This window comes from Gossypium hirsutum, chromosome A12 (genome assembly GCF_007990345.1).
Source record: "Gossypium hirsutum isolate 1008001.06 chromosome A12, Gossypium_hirsutum_v2.1, whole genome shotgun sequence".
NCBI lineage: Eukaryota > Viridiplantae > Streptophyta > Magnoliopsida > Malvales > Malvaceae > Gossypium > Gossypium hirsutum.
Genome location: NC_053435.1, coordinates 86,175,905 through 86,197,957, shown reverse-complemented (window position 1 = coordinate 86,197,957; position 22,053 = coordinate 86,175,905). Strand labels below are relative to the sequence as shown.

Below are 22,053 nucleotides of genomic sequence, written 5' to 3'. Positions count from 1 at the left end.
ATATTCACAAAGGTGATATTAGTTTTAAAATGAACACAATATAAATAGTGTTAAACATTCTTCTTATTTAAAAGATTTTAGAAGTACCTTAAAAAATATTAAAATAAGAATTTTTTAAATATTCTTTTGAAAATTCTAAAATTAGAAAACACATTCACAAATTTTATAAATATTAAAAGTTAAATATATTAATTTTTTAAAATTCGATCTAAAATGAAAAATTTTGATAACGGAAAATCAGTAACGGGTCACGCCTAATTCTGGAATTTAGTTGTAATAACCTGCACTTTGATAATCTATTCATCCTTTGTCCAAAAATAAGAGTCTAAAATCAATGTCGATAAATCTTTTTTTTTTCCATTTTCGTCCTTTAAAGTTCTTTTTTTTTTTTTTTGCTTAGATCACAACTAAAGTCGTCAACCGTTTAACGATTCAATACTATTACGTTAAAAATGGTTGGCATATCTCTCACCTCTACCTACCCGAGCTGTGTAACTTTGAACATCAAAGTTATAAAAAATTTGCCCCCATGCAGGATCGAACTACAGACCTTCAGTTTACAAGACTGACGCTCTACCACTGAGCTATAGGGGCTTCGAATTGCTATGACTTTTTTTTTCCTTAGAGAACGTATGTTGAATTGAAAGGGAAGCAAAAAGGTAAATGTTGATACGAGCGGGGCACCAGGAGCAGCTTGGAGCAACTCAAAGCATGGATGTTTTCAAGGTTATTTGCTCCATTCTAGGACTGTTTCCATTGCCTTACAGCTACCCCTGTTCTTCCTGCTTTCAAAAGCCAAAATCTTGAATGTCACTACAAAAATAAACCATCTTCATGGAGAGGATGTTTCAAAACTGCATATCTCTTTGAACTCCACATGCTGGTTACTTCTAGCAACCACATATTTAACGCCATCCCTAAAAGTTTCAGGGCCAACTGGCCAAACCTTAATCAATGGTGGAAAAGTTCCATGGTCCAACTTCATTTTCCGACTAAAGCAGTTCATTTTTCCCCCACATTCAACTCGTTATCATTACTGACAAGTCATAAGCATTACAGGAGAAACTGCTTCAGCATTCACATATCAAACAAGACAAAAATAATAACTTGATTGGAGAAGAGACAAGTCAAGCTGATTCTCCAACGCATCTAGACACCTACCAGAAAACATTAGCTCCAAAAATTGAATGAAAAATTTACACTCCCTCCCAAACCCCCGGGCAAAATAAGAACAAATTCTTGGGGGAACTCGAAAAGAACTATGCCTTCAACTAGTAATCATCCAACACTTCCTCCTCTGTTGCCTTTTCAGCAGCAGGGGTTTCCTTGTCTGAACCTCCTTCCTCCTAATAAAAAAAATCCAAATGAGAGGTTAGGCATATTGTCACAATTCGCAACAAATGGGTAAACGTAAGAAACAGAGCACCAAATGGTTTGAGGAGAAGGGTGAATGAAGCCTTACTTCCTCATTTTGATGGTCAGCATTCTTAGCCTCCTCCATTGCCTTTTCATACTCTGCTTTCAGCTCAGCTGCTTTATCCACGTAACACTTCTTTTCCTGATTTAAGTCAAGTTCATTAGCAAACTCAGTTTTTAATCTATAACCAAGTTATAATCATAATAATGAATATTAACAACTTACTTCTTCTGACATAGATTTCCATTTCTCACCACCTTCCTTTGCAACCTAAATTTCATCACAGAAACGTTATAAACTTACCATTATTTAATAATAAAATTGAAAAAATAATAATATTCAACCATGGTGAGAAATGAGTACCCCTGTAACACCCTTTGCATCTGGGTTCGCTTCCTTGTAAGATTTCCTAAAGTCGTCCCTGGAAAGGAAAAAGAGAAATCCCGTTAATTAAAGACCACATGGAACTAACTCGTGAACAAAAAGAGGGTAAACAAAGAGTCATTACATGAACAAGAAGAAGGCGGTGGGAGGGCGTTTGGGGGCATTGGGATCTTTTCCCTTCTTCAACTTCTTCGGCTTTTTAGGATTTGACTCTGTTGTTGCGGGAGTCTTCTTCCTGAAAATTCATCGGAAACATATAAGTAAACCAAAAGTGAAGAACAAACTCCCCAAGGAAGGCCGATGAAAGTAAACAATACCTTTCTGCAGGCTTCTTCTTGGCTTCAGCAGGCTTCTCTATAACTTGAGACTCTAAATTAGAAAATAAAAATAAAGTAAAACTAATTATGAAAAATTCCCACCACCAGTAACCTAATTTAAGTTATATTAATTAAACTTGGAAACGAAGAGGCTAACCCAAATTCATTTTGATTTTAGCTTCAAGGCTACAGCTATGCATATTGATAAGAGCCATGGGTACGGTTTTGTTACACTCATCACTGCAATTTCAGGGTGTGAAACGAAACAAAGAAAATTTAGTAATGAATATACAAAGATGTGAAAATACCCAGAAAGGAAATCAGAATAAAGAACATAGAACAAGAGAGAATGAGATTACCATTTGGCAAAAGCACTGCCATCTTTAGCGCGAACAAGAGAGGAGGCAGTGGCAGGGGTAGGGGCAGGGGCTGAAGCAGCGTCGACTCTCTTCCTAGGCTTTGGTGGATTGGATTTGGACCCGCCTGCCATTATCTTTGTTTTTCACTGTAACACTCACAAAGAACGAAAGAGGAGTTTCTTGCTTGAAGGGAACCAATAAATGGAGAATGCGATTTCGATGGGTTGTTTGGGGAGGGGGAAACAATTAATAGTAGCAGAAAAGGCAAAAAAAATAGAGGGAAATGGAAAATGGGGTTTCGATATTTTGGCGCCAGCTTAGAAGCGCGCCTTTGCTTTTCTTTTATTCCCAACATTTTTGGATTTTGGAGCTGGGAGGGAGGTTGAAAATTTTGAACCAAATTTCACTAGGATTCATGAGTTGGCTCCATTAATCACCCTACGACGTAGAAGCAGAGCTTTGGGCCAAGAGTTTCGGCCTCAAGTAGACTCTTATTGCTGGGCTAAGTTGGCACAAAATTTAAGAGGGGTTGTGTTTCAATTCAGATTGAGCTCCGACTCAATTTTCCAAGTTGATAATATTTTTATTTATGGTCAAGTATGCTTAAATCCAGACCATCAACACCTCTAACCTCTACGTCCATTTTCTTTAAAGTGGATTGTAGCAGTGTAGGTGAATCTAAACTATTATTTTCTCTATTTTTTTAACAATTAATTAATCAAAATGTATATTTGATATATGTGAGAGTATCATATTATTCTAAATTTAAATTTATAAAAATCTTGACTTTTTTTCTTATTTGATCATACTAGTAGGATCACTCGCAATTCACAGCTTGCTGATATTCAGTAATTATACATTGTTAGAGTTGAGATTCAGAAGCGCTGAAAACAAATTCTAAAAAAAAAAAAGTGATGAGGGATAACAATCTTAGAAGGAAAGTAGAAAGTCTAGATTTTGAGGATTTCCCTGGATGAAGTTGGTAGTAAATAAAGGATACACAGGTTAGATGGGTAAGCATAAGAAGTTATGGATAGATTACCTGGAATGCAAAATGCTTTGAACACAGGTCCTTATCAGGTGTGGTTGTAAATTCCCTATTTCTCTGTTTCAAAAGCTTTGATAAAATGGATGAATAAAATGCATGCAAGACATTTGTTAGCTTCACATTAAACAATTTGACACTTACTTAACCACATCTCTTTCCTCATTTTTTATTAACTCATTCCTCTTTCTCAAACCTCTCACCAATTCCTTTTTACTGCTCTCTGAATTACATTTTAAACAATGGACAAGTATCAGGTTTTTATATCTTGTGGGTTTTTTTGTTTTTTTTAATATATAGTAGAGAAACCCCAAAATGGCAAAATAACATCATCCAACACCAGCCGATGCTTCTTCTCTTCTTGTAAAAATCTTGGGTAGAGAAAAATAAGCCTAATAGCTCCGAGCCAAGTAAATGACCCAAAATGATCTCTCTCGTGATTCATCTTTTACATTGGTACTAATTTAAGCATTGAAGACAAAACCCCGATGCCCCTTCACCATTTTATCTTCTTTGAATTGAATCATGGGGTAGACCATGATCAGAATTTGATTTTTTTTTTATGGAAAAATTCTTCAAGTGAAGGCAAATATGGCCGTTTCATTTCATCGCATTTTACTTGCTTCCATACAAAACCAGTACTGCCATTAGAAATGGATCCAAATCAATTTTGATTGGAAAGAATGCCCCACAATTGTTTTTAGTAAAGTTGAAATTGAAAGAGATGCAGAAGATTTTTTATTTTTTTATTTTTTTACCAAAGGATCAATAATAGAAAGAAGAAAGTAGACAAGAGACACAAATTTTAAATTTTGTATTTAGATTCCTCTACCTCAGAGTACTAATATTTTGCCTCCTTTTTTAACTGTTTGCCCCAAATTAGTTAAAACCCCCATTAATACCAAATCATCACAAAATCACATCTTGAAGGCGTTAAATGGCGGTTTAAGTTTAAAACAACCATGCATCCTTATAGAATCTACACATCTGATGGCTTCTCAACACAATATGTATTTTATCATACACACAAATGATCTTTTTTTTACATTAGTATATTAATGAGAACATGGAACTGGGAAAGAAATAATGGTCCAATTAAACAAGGTTCGAAAGAGAAATATATGCAGTGTGAAGGTGGGAGGGGTGTTCCAAATGAAAACCGATGGCTCATACCCCAGACCCTAACCTATTCAATGGCGAAGTAAAACGGTCTTATATTACAAGACAAAAGGAACGGAAGAGATATTAGTGCTGGTGCTGGAGCATTTATAGTAGTGCAGTGAAGTTGTGGTTCCGTATTGCCCATTACACATGGAAGAAATAAATCCACAAGAGGAAAACCCTAGCTGAGATATGGTCAGAGAACTGTCAATACTGAATTAAAAACAAGTTTTAAGACATTTCTCATAAACAAAAGCTACCCGCTTCACTTTTAAAGAAACTAAGCTTTGCATGCCATTAATCTACACAAATTCATAACATTCAAACATCGAAACCCAAATCTCCATTTGCATTGTCTTCTCCTTTTCTTTTCACATTGTTATCAATTTGATACCTAAAGTTAATTGGTAAGCATCATTGTGGGCTCATTAAAGGAAAAAGAAAACCATTTGTAAATATATATATATCTTCATGGAAAGGATTTTGTTGTTTAGCTAAAAGGTAGATTGCATTTTCTTTGAAGTTGGATTTCAGTTACAATCATTACCCAGATGGAGATCAAAAAGCTAACTTAGAAACAAGGGGGAAAAGGTGATAAATAAGAAGAAGAAGAAGAAGAAAGCTTAGAATACAAAGAGACCTTAAAATGAACTTAACAAGCTATGATTTGATTGATTCTAGTTTGGGAGTGATGATCAGCATAAGAAACCGAAGTTACCATTGTCGAAGTTGAGAGCATAACTGAAGGGATCATAGTGGAAGCTAAACTTCTGCTTGGATGTCCTACCCTTCACTTGTCTCCTTATCTCAGCTCTAACCCTCCAAAACATGCTCCTAAGCTTCCTCTTCCCACACAGACACAACCCAATCACTCCCATTTTTCAAACAAGCAGGCCACTCAGATATGAACTGTGGGGTCACAGTAAAGGAATTATATAGGGAGTTCAAAACAATAAAATAAAGGGTTAACTTAAAGCTTGGAACACACACAAGGCCAAGGGGGTGTACGCTAGCAGCTGGGTGTGTTTTGGACCAGTTATAACTTCTGGAAAGCAAAAAGTGTTGGTCGTGTAGAACCAGTAACCGAGGCAAAAGTTAATCTCTTAATCTCTTTCTCTCTCTATCTTTCTATCCATCCATCCATATATCTAGTGTCTTGTCGCTGCCAAGGAAAGCCTACGGCGCTGTCTGTCTGTGTGTCTCTGTCCTTGGTCTTATTGTAAAAGAGGCATGCAAGGGAAGTTAGAGGGAAAGATTACGGGGTTGATCACATGGGGTTAGTGGGTTTGAATTGAAACAAGATGACAAGTAGAGTTTTGACAAACTAGTGTACACAAGATCCATAAAAGCAAAGATATCCCCAATAAGGCCATGACATAGGGGAGACGTTGTATTTGTAAGCTTTAAACGCCCGTTTATTTACAGGGCTTCTTTTAGAGTTTTTAGTTTTACCTTTTGGGGTTTTGATGGAACGATGCTCAGATTAGCTATCTTTTCATTTGTACTTGTTTTACTTGGTAAAATATTGATTTACTTTTAGCTTTTGGTTTACTGCTCTTTGTCAATAGATGCATCCCCTCATCATTATACCCCCCCCCCCCAAAATGATGTCATTTTTGACAATGAACTTGTAACATTTATGATCCCACATTTCATGCACCATTTAATAGATTTGTAATGTCTAACCTACAAAAATACAGGTAATAGTAGTATATTTTGCACATTGAAACCCCAAGCCAAGAGAAAGGAGGTATGTTGTAAAAATTCTTCTGGGATATCTAAAATTCCCCAAGCAGCGACTAAGGTTAGACCTCGACTTACGAGCTAGACCGGTCCATCCCACCCGGCAATTCGTATGCCCTTTTGTCCAGTCCCTATCTTCATTTTTCTTTAAGCAAAATTTCGCATTTATTTGTTGTCATTCCCTTCCTCCCCCTCCCCCTCGCCCTCCGCCTCCCCCACCCCTACCCCCACCCCCACCCCCACCCCCAACACCTTTAATTGCATTTATTAATTAACAGACTTGTGATCATCAAATTTAAACTAAACACTCCATAAAGAGAGAGAAAAAGTAGGCATTAAGTTAGCAGTGGAATTAATGAATTGGTTTTGTATTAGCTCAAAATATGATGGTCCTAGGGGGTTTAAAAAGAAGCAAATTATTCAGAGCTGCTGCTAGTAAAATAATATTAATAATTCTCCAATAACAACGACGACTAAAGGGTTCATTTATGAAGAAGCATTTAATTGGGCTGACATGTTTGTCTTCCTTTTAAATTCCACATTGTTCATTACTTCCCTCAATCCTGCAAGTTGTTGAATTTTCCGTTATGCCTTTAAAACTCCTTTTGCAGTTATACTGTAACCTGCTTCTTCTTTTCTTCCTCCCAACATGGACTTTTTTTTACCCCTTCCCCCATGCCAATGTCTCTGTTTATTACTATCTTCCCCCTTTTTTTTTTAAAGGAAAATTATAGAGTGGGATGTTCTGCATCACATCAATCTTTGTTCCATCCGATCACAATGAGAGTTTATGTTGGGCCTGACTCGATTAATTAAGAAACTTAGAAATTAAACACACAAATAATTTAATATAATAGTAAATGAATAAAAAATACAAAAGATTAAGATAAAAATTAAATCTCGAAATTTGAAAACAAAAACCCTCAAAACTTTAAATAAATTTTCATGTTTTAATTATTAAAATATTCATACGTTATATATAATATATTAGATAGTTATAAATTATAAAATCTATATTTATTATTAAAATATTATAATAGATATTTTTCAATAAATTATTAAGAATATTATTTAAAGATAACATTAATAATGTTACAATTTATTATTAAAGTAAAATTTCAATATTAAATAATTTTGTGAAAATAATAACTTATATTAATTATGTTAATAATTTATTGAATAGAAATATGTATGCTTAATAATATTTAAAATATTATTTATATGTATGCTAGAATTTTGATTTATATGTACACAAGTTAATACAACAATGAATTTGCATTTTAGCTCTTATAGAAATATATAACTTAATTTCACTCCCCTTTTTTTTTACTTCACCCCTCGTAAGGCACATTGCTATAATAACTCGATTTTAAGTAGTGTCAAAAGTAGCAGTTTTGGAACCCCATTTTCGTTGTCTAAGCCCGTAAATATTAATATTTAAAACTTACAAGGCTAGTATAGAAATATATTAAAGTTTGATCTAGTGATTTTGTCAAATTGATAGTTAACCTGACACAAATATGTATTCAACTCAGACAAGCAATTATTGTACTGGAGACACCTATGCAACCGGATCCGTTTACTAGAGTTCACCAGGCTAAATAGCTAATGAAAAGAAAAAATTGAAAAGAATTAACATGAGATTGATGCTTGAATGAATAAATGTAGAATTGAACAAGAGCATGATGTTGAGATATTGATTTTGAAATAGATTGAATTTAGTACATGTTTATATGGCATTATGGTTAATTATATGATAAGCTCACCTTGTTGTTGTGATTTGTCATGTTAAGCAAACCTTGCCAAGTTATGTAGCTTGTTGTGTTTAATTGTAAAATGAGGTAAGTTTTTTTAAATTCCTATGAACTTACTAAGTATTCAATATGCTTACCATGTTTCTTTTCCCTTTTCCTTGTAAATAATTTTGCGAAATGTGTCAACCGGATCGACTCGAAGCTCACACTATACTATCACATAATCGATAAATTTTTTGTCATTTGAGTCTTGAGTTGTGACATGTATATACATAGGATGCTTTCAAGTTATTTTGATACATATATTTATATAAGATGTAATAAGTTGAATCATGTTATGTTATGTTATAAATTAATGCTTTTGAATTGGCATATTTTGACTTATATATATTTGAGATGTATTGTGTATGTAATAGCCCGCCCAGTGAAGTTTCCATATTTGGTTACTGTTTGGCGTATAGATGATAAATTAAGGATAGATTTGAGTAAGTAAAGTATTTGTTTTGGCTAAGTATAGAATGTTGTGTAATACGCCATTTGGTAAAATCCTAATTTAGCAAGCTATAAGGTTTGACGAACTCTTTTGTTAAATATCTGCCAACCCAGATGCTTTGGGCGAACTCGTTAAATTCACAATAGTTTATATTTGTTTATTATTTTAGTATGGTGATTTGGTTAGTCAAGTTGATGTCTAGTTAGAACAAAACTAGACTACTGTCAATGATATGACCTAAATTTTGTTAAGAGCAGTTAATCACGTGAATCAAGTGAGTTAGTGGGATTCTCAAATTTTTCCACTAATCTTTGTCTCCGTTGCTTAAGTATATAAAGATAGCAATGGTCTTTCTGAAACACTTTTACGTTTTCTTCTTCCTTAATTTCTTCTAGAAGTCTCTGAAAAACTTAAGTTTAGGAAACTTCATTAAAGTAAAGGTTCACAGTATCTAGCTAACTTATACGTTAGTACCAACTCACTGATAATTACTGATGAACCCTTAGGTTATCATTGAAGTCATTTACGTGTTTTTTGTACTGCATGCATAGATGTTAGAATGGTACGTGATGAAGGAAACTTCCTAATTCTGGATTAAGTGTTGTTGATTCTTGCATACATGTTCAGATTTGATAGATTAATGATCTCATATGTATAAATATATTTCTTTTAACTTAAAAAGCTAATGATGGTCCACATGATAAAGACAAATGACTTGCTTTGTAGATTGTGCTAGAATTTCTGTTGAGTTCCTTCTTACTTCCATGTGTTGTAAATATCTTTGTTTATATAATTCATGTAAGGCAAGTAATCCTCCTCTGTAATGGATAAAAGGTGTATATGTGGATGGTGGTTATCCAAAGTCATCAGTCTATCTGTGATATGAAGTAAGCACTATTCTTCACACTTAAGCCAGTATCATTTACTTCTGATATGTGATGGAGATTAGGAGATATGTTTGTGTAGGCTCCAGTAGGGCAACTATCTCGCAAACCAAATTGAAATATCATTATAAAACATGCTATTCTGAATGAAAATGATATGAGGTGTTAAGGGGGTAAATGTATGATATGCTTTTGATTTTGAATTCTGGGTACGTGGTGGGCATGAAGATGGGTTGTCTAAGTTATGTTAAGTTGGTGTACAATATACGCCCATGTGTTAACTAAGTTGGCGTACTCAATATGTCTGTGTTATGTATACGTCATTGGGCATACTATGTTCATCATGTGTAAGTTTCCCTGAAAAGTTCGGTTGTGTTGTAAGTAATGATATGTGGTTTTCTTCTTGAAACTCACTAAGTTAATATGAACTTTCTCTATTACCTTTTCCTTCTCAGGCTTGCTGACTGAAGAAGACTTTATTAGAAGGACTATGCTAGAGTGTTGCTGCTATTGTGAGCTAATTGTTTTGTCCTGTATCATGCATAACTCATGGGGTGGCATATAAATGTATTTTGTAATTGATCTATATAAAGAACTTATATATTGACAAGGCTCTGTTTTTACAAGATTTCTATTAAGTATTAATGTTTGGATTTGAATTCTTGCATTTTGTTTAATGAAGTTATTATATTTGAATTTATATGCCAAATGGCTTGAACGTTATTTCAAACTGTTAATGATTTCATTCAAACTTCGATAAAACCACAACTATATATCATATGTTTATTTGTATAATTTTTTAATAATTTTATAAAGTTTTCGCCAAATTGTTTTGCTATAAGCTAGTCTGATTTTGAGTAGTAACACATCAAACTCGGATCCAATCATAGGGTCGGGTTTGACGTGTTACAAGGTGTATGAATTTTCATGCTTTAAGGTAAAGTAATATGGGTAAAAATGGAATGGATTAACTTGTTGAATATGCGATATTTGGTATTGAATTGTTGAAGTTCAAAAGATGTATATGCTAAGAAGGTTTTGATAGAAACTTGAGTATAGTTGATTGAATTTTTTGGCAAGCTTTTGATATTGTTTTGATTCAAAGAAAAGTTTGGTGTTAGTTGAATTTGTGAACAAGTTGGGTTTGGAGCATGAAATAGGTACCTTATGAGTCAAATTTTATTTTTTAAAAAAAGTTCACGTCCCAATGAGTAATCTTCCTCGTAGATATGTCGATTGATAGTGAGTTACATCGCGACATCAAGTAGCTTGAAGTCATGACGTGACAAACTGTTTGGCGACCATGATGTTAGCCCTATAATTTTGAAACTTTGCAATTTGATCCTAGTTCATGTTCGGGTCAACAAAATAACTTTTGTAATATCGATTAAAACTTAGATTTAATTGTGTATCATAATGTGAATTTGTTTATGATATAATTTAATGTTTGAATGATTTATTTATGGTGTATTTGACGGTAGTTGCTCCGACAACAATTGTGGCATCCTATAGCTTAAACCTGATGATCGAGTCAAGCAAAGGGCGTTACAATTGCACTCTTAGAAAGAAAACTCAAGTTCAAACATTAAAGATGACATTATTAAAAGAATCAATCACGAATTACGAAATAATTAATTATACCTATACCATAAGGGTGAGCGTTCAATCAAATTGAGTGAAAAATTTTTGAGTTAATCAAGTTGACGAGTTCTATTTTATCATCTTAACTCAATTTGAAATTTTTTTGAATTAAGTTGAGTGAAATGAAATTGAAGTCAAGTTGAATTAAGTGAAACTATTCATGTTAAATTAAACATGTCAAATTAAAATTTTGTTACAGTGTAACTAATTTCATGTTAGAGCACATAAATTTGAAACCATATAGATTTTAAAATTTTTTCAAAGCAAAATAAAGAGAGAAAAAGATATTTTAATATGATGAACTTTAATAATTAATTAACTTATCTAGGTTTTTAAAATAATTATTTTAGAAAAAAATTAAAATTTTAACTATCTTTATATATTCTTTATATTTAAAAAAAATAAAATTTGAAAATTTATTTTGAATTTTATTTTGTAATTTTTGTCGGGAAAGACCAATTTTATCATTTTTAAAATTAACAAGGACCAAAAGGGTGTTTACACTAATCTATTATTCGAATTATAAAATTTAACTAGACTTAACTCGAAACTCAAATTACTTATTTAAATTTAATTAAAAAATTAAATAATTTGATTTGATTAACTCAAAATTTAAATTTTATTTTATTTTTTTAAATCGAATCAAATTTTATCCTTTATGTGGGATAAAAATTGATAAAGGCACTTTTTAGTATCATATTAAAATCTTATCACGTGTGTGATAAAGTGTAGATGAGGAGTTTTTAACTTTTAGCCGAGGTAAAAAGGCAGGTAGAGAGAGAGCAGGTACATAGTAGTGGCCAATGCCCAATGCCCCCGGACATATAAGGCGTGTGTGGATGGGAGAAAATTCAAAAAATAGCAAGCAAGTGTCCCATATTTCAAATTTTGAGCTTTTAATGAAAATGGTAAAAATAACAAACGCCGAACGCCTCACTTTTAACCTGAAAATTGTGGTAAAAGGACAAGGCCTTTCTGGTTAAAGAAAAAAGAAACGGAAGTGAAAAGCAAAGGAGTCGTCTCTTTCTTCTGTTTTAGGGCATAAAGCGTAGTAGTAGTTGTGGAGAAATGGGGGATGAGTGACGGACCAAAACGAGCAAATGGACCTTACACTTACACAGGGTGGGTGGGTGACTTTTCACTATCATTTAGGTTTATTAGTTGGAGATGATCACACCATATCTGATGAGATACAGTCATATAATATAATATAAAAGTATGACTAGTAAATATATTTCAACCACGGGTGTTTAACTGTAGCATTAAAAATGTAAGCCATATTTGGTGGTTGAGTCATTTCTTGGGACACTACCATAGAATGGCTATTTTGAAGCCTTTACTTAACAACCATTTGATGTTGTTAGAATTTTATCTGTAATGCTAGTTTCAATAGTGCTTGGGATAGTCATTGTTAATGTTTTTACTTGAGAAATAATTGTTCCAACATTTCTTTTTGAGTTGGCAATTGGATATGAAAAATCAAACCAATGTTTTTCAAATTAAAAAATTATTTAATAATTAAATTTAAATGTAATTATTTGTAATTATACAAACGTGACAAATTTAACTAACTAAACTTTCTGAATACACAACACATGATCTAAGTTTAAGAATTATTTTTTTATACAATAACAATGAAATATTTTAATTTTAAAATAATTATACATAATTTTATTAATCTCATTTATAAATTTTATTGATACTTACTAAATATTTTTCTAATTTATATAGTATTGGTTATTGATTACTACGTATTTATATTAATTTTAAGTTTGACCGAAAGTTGTGAATGATGATAGGAAAAAGTTTCAAATGTTTATTTTTTCAGTTTTATAAAGTATCTTTAATGAAAATATTTTTTTTCTAATTTCCACGTAATTTTATTTTTATTTTCCTAAAATTATTTTTAAAATAATCAACTAAATTCGGGTCGAGTCAATGTATGATATTAGTACAATTTATGTTTGTTTTAACTCAGCTCGGCCTGAAATATGGGTCTAACATTTTGTTCAAGCCCACCCATATTTATAAATAGCTAATCTAAACTCATTTTAAGCCAATTCATATTATTTTTAAAAAGATATAATTTTTAATTTAATATTTAATTTTATTACAACTATAAATTTAGGCAACATGCTTTAATGTTTATGTGGTTTTATATGATTATATATTTAGTTTTATCTTATATGAATTACATAATATAAAAAATATATATTTATTAAAAGTATAAAATATATCCAGACGAGCTAGAGTCTCGAATGTGAAACTTAAAGCTCAACTTATTTTTTTAATAAATTTTTTTTGTCCAAATCTATTTTATAGGCCCGTACTTTTATTAAACTCTTTTATATTTTAAACTAACATTTAGATTTAATCGAATAACTTAACTCATAAATAGATTTACTCCAAACCGAAATAAGCCTAACTTCCAATTAAAAAAAAAGGAAAAGAAAAAACTAAAGTGCAAATTCCTAATGGACCAATTATCCAAACCTTACAAGCTACGGCCTGAATTGCTCGCCCGTTTATTACAAGAAAAATACGAAATAATATTATATTAAATCTTTTTATAATTATTAATTTTTCAAAATTAATATAAATATATAGTAACTTAAACATAAGTATGACATAAAGTACTTAAATATAACAAAAAAAAACGAATTTCTGGGTTTAAACAAAAAAAAGAAAAAGAAAAGAAGAAGGATATGAATATAAGAATATCAAATTTTTTTATTTATTTGAATATGATAAAAATAATACTAATACAAAAATAGTTACAACTTTACAAATATTTTGTTTAAAAAAACAACTTATCAATAGGTATTGAATGCAATGATAAAACACATTTCACTATTAAAAGAGAACAAAATTCGATATTATTAGAATGGACAAGTATAAACCCCAATCATAAACAGTAAAACGAACATGAAAAATATCAAAAAGAAAATAACCTTAAACTTAAAAGGATTGATTTAAATATAAATAAATTGATATATAATAATTTTATTTGTAATGGGGAATTGAATTATAGAGAGCTTTTAATCTATTAGATTTAATCATTAATATATGGTTAACTTATTTCATTATACATATAAGGAAGGGAAACTGATAATGATAAGTAAAAAAAAAAAAACATTCAATATGAACTCAATCAACCTGCATTTTCCTTTTTAAGTTTGTTGGTTAGAGGATGTATAGGGAGGGAAGATTGGCCTCCTTTTGGGCAAATGGCTATGAACAAACTTCACTTTCTTTTCCCTTCAACCTCACCACAAATGAGTTCGAAATTAAGACATATTGAACGTGCACCAAATTCTAGCTCCCTCAGTCCATTCTTTTTCCATTCTGAACTGCTGTGGGCTTCACAGAACGCAATTAAAATCAACTTGTTTATGATAGTTGGTTTAGAGGATATGTTTCAAAATATATTATACTCCATGGCATATATCATAATACAATGTAGTAGGATAATACATTTTGTACTTTGATACAATGATACAACAAGGAGGGAGTACAAATGGGGTAGTGGCGGTTGCTACGAAGGTTGGTTTGTCCAGTCGAGAAGGAGAGCTAGATTTGTGGAGAGTGGAGGTGAAAAGAATATAAAGGTTTAAAGTTGAATGAGCGTTGACATAGTATAAGCTTGGTATTCTTGAAGAGTCGATCCCTTCTTCATTGTTCCTGAATGTATCTATAAGCTCGGGTCCTGTGTAAGCTGATGTTAACGTGTTGGACTTCACATTTGGCCATTATTACTGAGTGCATTGGGGATATCTTTGATAGGACAAGGATGTCTGTGACAAGACAAATCTTGTCATTCATTCTGACTTGATAGGGTAAAACAGTTGGGTCCACGTGATATTTAGTGACCAAATATTTCATGTTCCCAATGAAAATTAGACCATTTGTTGCTCGTGTGGTCATCCAAGAAAGGCAAGCTCGCAGATTACCTCCCAAGTTGCTGATGGCAAGCTTACTGCTAAGGTGTCTTCTTAACTTATCAGGACACAGATAAGAATGTAACATGTACCATTTACATATGTGTGTAAACACCAAATTAATTATTAAAAGTGAACGATGTAAATATCTTTTAAAATTTTAAAATTAACAAAATTACGCTATCTAAATACAATATTATTTATTTAAATTTAAGTTATAAAATTTCAAAACAAAGTTAAGATGTTATTAATCTATGTTAAAATTGATATACTTTAAATATAAATTTTTTTATTAATTTATTTAAATTTAAATAAACTAAATATATAAAAATAAATTCCATTGCTTTATTAAAATAAAAAGTTAACTTACAATTAAATCATTAAATTCTAAACTTTTATTTTTAAAATATTTTTACAAGATATTTTTTTATTATTTAATCATCTATGGATGAAATAATAGAATAATAAAATATAATTTTAAAAAAAATTACATTGGCTATTAAAATAAATGATAAAAAATTATACATTAAAAACATAATCATTTTTATCATACAACTATTATTAAACATTTGAGTTTTAAACTATGAAAACTTATTATCTATTGATATTTCTTCTTAATTTTTTATTATACAACTAGTATAATTCACAATTAAGTTTATATAGCATGTTTAAAAATGTCCTTACAAAAATTAAAAAAAAAATACTTATTACCTATTGGTATTTCTTTTTAATTTTTTATTATATTCATTTCCATTTTGAATTTAAATTTTAAATCAATATTATAAAAATACTAAATTAATTCAACATATTATATTTTTACTAGTTTCTAATGTCACATGTGTCGTATGTGATTTTATACATTTAAATTTTTAATTAATTTTTATAAATATTGTATTTTTAATTATTGTAATGAGTTTAAAATAAAATTTTTATTCATATTGTTATATATAATTAATATATGTTAACCGATTCAAAAATTCAAATATTATAATATAAAAAAATTAAATCAAGATTAAAATATTTATAACATATTCAATATATATTATAATTTTACTTAAGTAATATTATCCAAAATAATAACTAATTAACATATATAAATTATTTTGATATAGTTCTAAAAACAAAATTCTAGTTGTTTTTTTTGTGTAAAGAAATTTCTAATTGTTTTAAAACATTTGTAAAAACTACAAAAAAAAAAGAAAAAGAAAAAGAAAAGAAAGATATATCATAAATTGTTAAGGACCGATAGATGAGTCAAGTTGTCAAGCTAATTTAATTAGAATATAGTTAGAATATAGTCGAGCTTATGTTAAATGTTATTTATTTAGTTAATGTTAACTATTCAGTTGTACAAATGGTTGTTTAAGCTTAAGAGGAATTCAGATGGTTCTATTGCTCGATACAAGGCACGTCTGGTTGGGAAAAGATACTCACAAGTGGTAGGTTTTGACTATCAAGACACCTAGTCCCAGAAGGTTGAAAGGTGAGACAAGTTGACATCAACAAGACTTTTTAAATGGAGATATAATAGAAGAGGTGTTTATGCTTCAACTACCTTGGTATGAACAACATTTTGAGAATCAACAACTAGTTTGCAAATTGGTTAGAGTATGCAATATTAAACACATCATATTTTGTTAATTGTATTTGTTGACTCAATTGAATTTAGTTACATTAGTTGAAATCAATTGCAATGTAACTGAATGAGCTATGAGTTGTTAAAGTTGTTAATGATTTGGTTGGTTTATTTTAACAATTAATGACCTGTATTGTGTGGCTATAAATAACATCTATCAAATATTAATCAATAACTTCCACTTCAATGTAAAAGTAATTTTTTCTTTTTCAATTTTTTTTCATGTTTCTTTGTTGATTTTCTTATTTTCTTTTTGTTAATTTTCAATTGTTATTTGTGTTCAGACCATATTTCAACATGGTATTAGAGCTAGTTTTGATCACTAGAAAATGTTGATTGTTGATTGCTTTGGTTGTTGGTGTCTGTTTGTGAAGCTGCTTGGTGGTTGGTAATGTGTTGAAACTTTCAAAGCTAGGTTTGATAACTGGAAACAGTGTTACTCTTCGATTGTTTAGTAACTAATATTTTTTGAATAATTCAAAGTGATTTTCTCAGCTAACTTGGTTTCTTTTTTTGCTATTTTGAGCTGGTGTTGGTGTGATTTGCTTGGTTGTATTTGTCTTTGATCTCGGTTGGTGATTTGATAAGTTCTTGCTCATAAGTTGTTTTTCTCTTGGTGTTCGATCGATGCTTTGTTTTTCTCTTGGTGTTCAATCGGTGCTCTCATTATGGATTTGAAATTTTTGCTCTTGCTTTTTTGTTCTACTCTTGACATCTTGTGTATTTGTTTCTTGGTTATGAAGGCTGTGGTGAGTAATTTTATTCAGGGCCTAGTACAACAAGTTAAAATCTTGTTGATCTAGTGGTTTTGGATTGAATGTCAAACCTAAAAATTCATTGTTCCTACTCTATAACAATGATAACATTGTAAATTTACTAGTTAATTCTTTTTGCGGTGAGGCACTTGATATTCTTTTTGCCATTTTTCACTTTTATGTGAGCGCCATAAGTGGTAAGCTTTAACTAGCATGACACCTTTAGTCTCATTGTGAAGCTTGTTACAATTTAAGATGATATCTCTTTTGTTGTCTCAAAGGGTTGGAAGTTGTGACAAATTGACATCAACAATGCCTTTTTAAATGAAGATTTGATAGAAGAGGTGTTTATGATTCAACAACCAAGGTATGGACAATATTCTTAAAATCAAAAACTGGTTTGCAAGCTCAACAAGGCTCTATGCAGCCTCAAGCATGCTCTTAGAGCATGGTTCGATAAATTAAAACAACATTTGCTTTCAGTTGGCTTTACATCATCCTAATCTGACGCCTCATTGTTTTTTAAGCTTGGAGAGGATACTATCATATATATTCTTATATATGTGGACGAAATTATTATCACTGGTGAGTTAGTCTAATATATTGTTTTCTAACATATTGCACATTTATATCCATAACAAAACTTACCATCAACCAAGCACATATTAGTCTCAATGCATTATAGTTGTCCAAGCCTACAATAATACTTGACTAAGGACCTTCAAGAATAATCATATCATGCTTAGGACTTTATCATTATACAATTTATTTAACACAGAAATAAAGACTGTAAACAATAATGACAATGCCTTTACTAAGAAACTAGGTAAAAGTACGTTATTACAATCATCATATAATAGGTCATTGGGAATACTCCAACAGTGCCTTGAAAGTGAAGGACTAACTTATAAGTCAAGCTGTGAAGCTAATTCAGTTAGAATATAGTTAGAATATAGTTGATCTTCTGGTAAAAGTCAACTACTCGATTGCACAACCTGGTATATTCTTGTTATTAGCAGTTAAGGTAGTTAAGGAGCTTTGTATAAATAATACATGTGAGGTTCTCGAATGATAACCTCGATAGTTTGAGTATTCATTGATCTCAGATATACTTTGTCATTGATTGTGCTTTACAGTAGTTACTGTCAAGATCTTAGCATAATTGAACTCTTCACAATTTCATTTTTATTTATCTTAACCATCAATAAACTGATCATAGTAAATTTTATAAAATTTTATATAAGAGATATAAAGATATTTATTATATAAATAATTAAAATGTACTAGTAAAAGTAAAAGTAAAAGTAATATAATTTTTTTGTTAATGGAAATATAATAATAACTTATTACTTTTATATGAATTATTGATAGATTATGAATGATATGATGTATATATTAATCCAAATTCACAAAATATAACTCAAAATTCAAAAATTCAACTTAATCGACAAATCAATTCGATTATTTTAATTATTACAAAAGCTTGAATGATTGTGGGTTAATAATTTTGAGGAGGTCAATTAGTTTAGTTTTCAAAATTAGAGACCCTATTAGTGATAGAAAACAAGATTATAGATGTACATGTGTAAATCTCACTTTCTTAGACTTGTTAAAATGAGTTTTTGGTTCTACATTACATACATTGGTATTTGTATTTTCGTTTTCCTGCTTTTAATGAATTCCCATGTTAAAGTTGTTGTTCATCCACTCACTCGTCATTTTCCTCCTATTTTCTTTTACTTCTCTTTCCTCATTATCCTCAGTCCGGATTGAATTTTGGTAATCAAATTGGCAGAAGTGAATTATTAACTATTACTTATTAGGGGTTTAATCTTCATTTAAGACAGACAAGCACTGACAGGTGATAAAGACTGCCTAACCACCATCACTTTTAGCTTTCACAAGCATTGGTTTTAGGAGGAAGGGTGTGAGAACAAAATTTTCAAGTATATCACGAAGGATCGTAATTGCCTGCCAACGCCTTTTTCTTTTTCTTGAAACCCCCTTCTTTAACTAAACAAATTACAACTTTTGGGCAGTCTTTGGTTCTAAATCTAAACTGGTAAAATACCCCCTAATGCCTTTATTAGAGATATTAAGTTGGAGTTTCGTCTTAACCTAATCAATCTTGAAAAAGTGGTGTAAAAAATATTGCAAAAGTCATTGCTTGTTGGGAGGGCTTAAACAGGGGCCCAGTGATGGCGCTGCCTTCACATGTTCACCATAGTGATGGCTCCTCCCTGGCCCCAAACCCAAAGTCATAGCCCTCATCATTCCAACACTCCACTTTACAGTCTTGCTGGACAAATAGAGCCAATAGAATCTCCATGTGTGAAGATAACGGGCAATGAGGAATGTGCTATGCATGTCAATCGATCAAGGTCGTTCCACCCTTAACCTTATAACCCAAATAGACTACTTAGTTGTAATATCCAAGTAGAATATTCTTTTCTATGTTTCTTTCTTTTCTATGTAATTTATTTATGTATTGATCATTGTCATTAAAATTAACACTTTATACATAAGGAATGAGGCAAGAACTTTAAAGAAAACCATAAATTATAATATGATACAAGCAGCACATGGCATTATTATACATCAGACTCTTATGTATTAATAATATATATTTTAACTAGGGATAATACCCACCAAAATTTACTATTTCTTCACATCATCAGCTTAGCAAACATTGGGGCCAAAACCAACGGATCCGTGGGCTCCATCAAAGGAAATTTGGATCCCCTCTTGCTGGATGTTCCCTATTATTGAAAGTCCAAATGTGGAGGAAGCAAATGCAAGATAGAAAGTACCCACATCATCAACTGGTATAAGAAAGTTACTTGCCGGTAAGGTCAAGATGGGTCCGCCTAAAAAATAAAACGACATCGTTGGAACTCGAATCATTACAAAATTCGATAAGTTATAACATGTATTGAATATGGATACTGTGGAGATTCGAGATAAGTTAGCTGTTTGTGCGATAAAGGCATCACGCAAGGCATTCTAAGCCAAGATCGAAAACCTTGACACGGCAGTTCTGATGTCTATAACAACCCCTTCATACCCTAATTCGGTAAGCTAAAAAATACCTTCAGATACAAGCATTCGGATGCCACCTACTTCTAAACCCGAGAACCCTACATAATAAAAGCTCGGGGCCTGTAGGTTACATAGCAAATTGACCCATGCAACACCTACTAGAATTGCTCCACGACCGAATTCTAGTGATCCGGATACATCGGAGCCCTGATTGACTAAACAGTAACTAAAAGCACCCACTATTTGACCACCCAATTGACCCCCTAGCGACAAGGATCCACCTCCAAGACTCAGTAACCCAGCTACCCCAATGCACATGCCCCAGTTAATGTGGCCGCACCCAATAGCCACATTTTTAACCACAGTTCGACTGGAAGTGAGTGTTTCAAGCGCTAGTGTCCCTGTTGTATAAGACCCATCATCGTACAAAACCTCGTATCGGCATTGACCCGCATTGCAACCTGAATTCTCAATCCGGTCACAAACGGCGAAACAGCAAGAGATGCCAGCGTAAGAAGCAGAATCAGCCGAATAAAAAACCGGGTCAGATTCCTTATAACATTGACCTCAAGGCTGGCACTGGACCCAAACAATATCACTGCCCGAATCAATGACCACGTATTGACTTTTTGGTGGGCTACCAACGCCTATTCTCACAAAATACTCCCCACTTCCTTGGTCTATCCCTGAAACGACATCTGACCCAAAATCGTTTACCTCATAAACAGCACCTCCGTCATGGCCTCCACCGCTAGAGAGGCGTCGTAGGAGATTTGCAACCCTTTTCACGTCCCTTTGCATGCGTTCATGAAAACGACGGCTATGGTCGCGAAAAGTACCACTAGTGTTGGAAGATAACTTGTCCCTATGGACAAGTTTCAGCTTCCATTTCCCTTGAGTTTCACTAACATCGGAAACTTGGTGATCTCAGATGTTTGGAGAGGCCTGGGTATTTTTGTCCCAATGAAAGTTTGTTTGACGTTCAAGAGTTGAAAGTCGGGATAGCAGGCAATGGCGACACTGCTTAGACTTAAGTGTAGTATTGCCACTAGGACTATTGGCAGCACTGAGGAAGCTAACATGGGTGAGAGATTTGGTGGTTTATTTAGGGGTTTTAGAGAAAGGTGGAGGGTTCCGGGTGGTTTTGGGTTAGTGTGGGCATATATAGAGGCCAAAAGGCATGTGGGGTTTGGAATAATAATTGAGAATTAAAGCAAAGCAAAGCAAGCAGTATTTATATCTGTTTTGGTTTTGGTATAGGTTTGTTTTTGGACTGACCAAAAACTTGGGGAATGTCTTGTACTTGTTTATGTTCCAACTCTCTTTTTTATTTTTCGGGGCGGGGGTATGTAATAGCCCAAATTTTAGTGTTGTCAGAAATAGTAGTTCGATACCACTAAATTCAAAAAATGAACTCGTAGATTATATTATTTAATATTTATGAGCCAAATGTAGCTTTTAAAATATTTTTGAAATAGTAAATTGTG

General features: G+C 32.0%; 1 protein-coding gene, 1 non-coding gene and 1 pseudogene across 2 annotated transcripts; all 3 read right to left on the bottom strand.

Annotated features, from left to right (window-relative positions):
• Window positions 1–522: 522 nt before the first annotated feature.
• On the bottom strand, window positions 523–594 carry TRNAT-UGU (transfer RNA threonine (anticodon UGU)). The gene has a single exon. It is a non-coding gene; the product is annotated as a tRNA-Thr (tRNA).
• Window positions 595–1,053: 459 nt separating this feature from the next.
• On the bottom strand, window positions 1,054–2,871 carry LOC107942274 (high mobility group B protein 7). The gene is made up of 8 exons (XM_016875902.2): window positions 2,478–2,871; window positions 2,276–2,358; window positions 2,119–2,170; window positions 1,926–2,036; window positions 1,781–1,838; window positions 1,643–1,687; window positions 1,463–1,558; window positions 1,054–1,346 (listed from the first exon to the last, which is right to left on the bottom strand). The coding sequence occupies exons 1-8, from the start codon at window positions 2,606–2,608 to the stop codon at window positions 1,272–1,274; spliced, it is 651 nt and encodes a 216-aa protein (XP_016731391.1). The 5' UTR covers window positions 2,609–2,871; the 3' UTR covers window positions 1,054–1,271.
• A 17,298-nt stretch (window positions 2,872–20,169) lies between these two features.
• Window positions 20,170–21,716, bottom strand: LOC107942276 (protein ASPARTIC PROTEASE IN GUARD CELL 2-like; annotated as a pseudogene).
• Window positions 21,717–22,053: the final 337 nt, after the last annotated feature.

Bases quoted from the DNA above. Each gene is read 5' to 3' on its own strand.
- LOC107942274 (XM_016875902.2), bottom strand. From the start codon at position 2,608: ATGGCAGGCGGGTCCAAATCCAATCCACCAAAGCCTAGGAAGAGAGTC. The intron at 2,171-2,275 runs GTTAGCCTCTTC...TTTCTAATTTAG, and splicing joins TAAAATCAAAATGAATTTGG to AGTCTCAAGTTATAGAGAAG. The intron at 1,347-1,462 runs GTAAGGCTTCAT...TTTTTTTATTAG, and splicing joins CTGACCATCAAAATGAGGAA to GAGGAAGGAGGTTCAGACAA.